General features: G+C 50.0%; 1 protein-coding gene across 1 annotated transcript in view; it reads left to right on the top strand.

Moving 5' to 3' along the window:
- Positions 1–590: 590 nt before the first annotated feature.
- Positions 591–3272, top strand: part of LOC104501939 (polypeptide N-acetylgalactosaminyltransferase 13) — a gene marked incomplete at its 3' end in the record, with an annotated part of 82928 nt that continues 80246 nt past the window's right edge. Inside the window, exon 1 of the mRNA XM_010145835.1 lies at positions 591–732. Within this exon, the coding sequence (XP_010144137.1) occupies positions 591–732 (142 nt within the window). The remainder of the gene's footprint in view (positions 733–3272) is intronic.

Raw genomic sequence — 3272 nt, 5'->3', positions numbered from 1 at the left:
ACACCTGCACAACCCCAGCGGGACAGAAACGGCTCCTCAGGGACAACCTCAACCTCCCCTGGGGCAACTGGAGGCCGGTTCCTCTCATCCTGTCACTTGTTCCTGGGGAGCAGAGACCGACCCCCCTCTGGCTGCACCCTCCTGTCAGGGAGTTGTCAGAGCCAGAAGGTCTCCCCGGAGCCTCCTTTGCTGCAGGCTCAGCCCCCCCAGGTCCCTCAGCCGCTCCTCAGCGCATTGTGCTCCAGACCCTGCCCCAGCTCCGCTGCCCTGCTCTGGACACGCTGCAGCCCCTCAATGTCCTTCTTCGGTGCAATTTTGACCCTTCACTCCAGGATTGGAGGTGTGGCCTCCCCAGTCCAGGGGGACGTTCCCTGCCCTGGTCCTGCTGGCCACACCAGTGCTGGTACAGGCCAGGAGGCTGTTGGCATCAGCTCTACCTGTGATGGTTGTTGGCTAACTGAGCCCTGTTTTCCTTGCTGGCAGTGGGATGCTCGTCTTCGCTTCCGTGCTGGATTGCACCGGTGGGAGTTTGACCCATCGCCGCAGCTGCTGTCTTTCCTCGGCGCTTGAGCTAGAACCCGAGTAAAGCAATGAGGAGATTTGTTTACTGCAAGGTGGTTCTGGCCACTTCGCTCATGTGGGTGCTCGTGGACGTCTTTTTACTTCTGTACTTCAGCGAGTGTAATAAATGTGATGACAAGAAGGAGAGGTCCCTGCTGCCGGCTCTGAGGGGTAAGTGCCAAGTCTGAGCTATCTTTGAAGGTCGTAGATTATTTTTTTTATTGAGTATTTGGCCTCCTGTGTGTTTCTCTGTCCTTCCTAAATTATTTTTCCAATTCAAACAGACTCAATACCATGATCTGAAGTACTTTGTTTCTGTGGCGCATTAGTGGTTTAGTGAATTATTTGTTATCTTTGTGTTTGGCCTTTGCTGTAACAAAGCCTGAGTTTTGTACGTTTTCTTCAGCGAAACTAATGGAAAATGTCTCTGATACCTGGAAGAGAAAGCTGAACTAAACGTATTAAGAGCTGGTTTTTAATAGAAGTCTTTTGACCTACCAGAGGATCGATGCCCTGTGATTCTTTTTTCATTTGAGGAAGGTATTTACTTTGTCAGCTTGCTTTTAAACCCTTAACTCTGCCTGAAATGTCTGCAACTTGCAAGTACGAATTCACCTTTTTGACCCTTTTTTGGTCAGCACAATGCTGTGCAATGCTCGGCTTTTATTTGAAGTACTCTGTTGCATTTGACTGCTTGCAGGTACCTGTGTTCTTGCATTACCTGGCTGAATTCTACCTGCAGTGCCCGTTATAAAGGGGAGGTTTCTGCGCCGGAGTTCTGAAAGCAGCACTGCTGCTTTCTGGGCTCGGTTTTGAGAAACAAGTTGTGTTGAACACATTTCTACTTGAAAGTGGAGTAAAAGAACTGTTGAGCCTGTTACTATCTCTGCATGTTCGGCGTGGTCCCGGAAGAGTATTGGATTATGAAACCTTTAGCAGTTGTGACAGCGTATGTAACGTTTGGGGACACGGGCAGTGTTCTATTGGAAACCAATTGCATGTCTTCTGTGAAATTCCTGACGTTCTAGAAGGCTTCCGCCCCAAAGGAGCGACGTGAGAAAAAGCAGAGTTAATCTACTGTATCCTTAAGTTTTTGATCGGTTGTTTAAAAGGGGGAGGAAGGAAAAAGCTGAGTGGTGAGTTCTAAAACGTGTCTTTGACCGATGCTTCTAGCCTGCTTGGGGACCTACAGGCTTAAATTCCAGTAACCAAGAATCACTGAGCTTTCTCATTGGAAAGATTTAGTAAAACGCTGTTCAGTTGCTGAGGGCCATTAACTCACCGAAAAAGTCGCATAAATAATTGCAACAACCCCCCTTTGTCTCCTTGGCGGTTACAGCTGAAGTTTGGTGATTAGAAATGTTGTTTTAACTTCTGTGGCTTCCAGCCCAGCAGACTGCCAAACCCCCTGTACGGCGAGTGCGTGCCCCGAGCTGTTGGGGTGGAGATGAAGTGTGAGGTACCTGCGTGGGAACCTCGCCTTGGTGTTATTAATGTCAGTCTCTGAATACTCTAACTGAGAATGCAGGTTATCTGCAACCATAAAAAGCCACATAATTGCAGTATTTCCTCGAGGATATTAAAAAAGACACAGCAAGAATATCAATATACTAATAGAAATTTAAATTGGACGTGGTAATCCTGTATTTGAAGTTGCTTAATCCCTCACCCTCGTCATGAACCAGAGAGAACAGATTCTGCCTATGTAGCGTGGTGTGTTCAGAGGTGAAAGAGGTGAACGTCTCCCTCCTCTTTTAGTCGTGATTACTGCATTCTGGACGATTGAGAACGACGGCTTTACCACAGTGAGAGCCACAGACGGTCAGAAATCCCCCTCTGATGTCTGGCCGTTCGTCTTTAATGAACAAGAGACAGGTATAAAGGCTGAGCGTGACAAAAATGAGCTGTGGCTGGGCGGGGTGTGTGGTATTGCTCAGCAACCTGCCAGTGTTCTCCTAATCAACCCCGAGCTGGTTTTTGGTCAAGTCATCTTCACTTCCATCTATTTTTGTGCTGCTGTTGAAGCAAGCAACATTTAGTTCTTACGTGTATGCCATACTTTGGAAGAAAATTACTACTGGGCAGTCGCAGCAGTCTCTGGTGGCGGAGCTGTGAAGGTACCCTGTCAGCAGGTCAGCGGATCTGCCTCCCCGTGGTGCAGGGTCCACATCCCCAGTGCTGGGTTATGTCACCGCGGCTTTCTCCCTACATTTTGGTGTAGGCGTTTGAACGTACCTCGGGGTGCCTAACGCAGCGTCGTTTGGGTGACATTGCCTGATAAATCCTGAGGAGGTGAGGAAGGAGTACGTCTGTTTGATACACGTCCTTGGAACTGTGGGAAGGCTCTGTCAATAGCAATTGGTAACGTAGGAGCAGGATTGCAGTTCCTTCCCACTCCCAGGGGCTCCTCGCATCTTATCATAAAATCACAGACTGGTTTGGGTTGAAGGGACCTTCAGAGCTCCCCCAGCCCAACCGCCTTGGATCAGGGACATCTGCACCCAGAGCAGGGGGCTCAGAGCCCCAAGGGCCAACCTGACCTGGGATGGGGCCAGCGATGGGGCTGCTCCCACCTCTCGGGGCACCCGGGGACAGGGTCTCACCACCCTCACAGGGAGGAATCTCTCCCTTCTCTCTGCTCTGAGTCTCCCTCTGTCAGTGGAACCCCTCAGCCCTTGTCCTGTCTCCACAGCCCCTCCTGGACCGAGCCT

Source organism: Buceros rhinoceros, unplaced genomic scaffold (assembly GCF_000710305.1).
Source record: "Buceros rhinoceros silvestris isolate BGI_N320 unplaced genomic scaffold, ASM71030v1 scaffold18191, whole genome shotgun sequence".
In the NCBI taxonomy this organism is placed as follows: domain Eukaryota; kingdom Metazoa; phylum Chordata; class Aves; order Bucerotiformes; family Bucerotidae; genus Buceros; species Buceros rhinoceros.
This window is presented reverse-complemented; position numbering and strand designations above follow the sequence as displayed.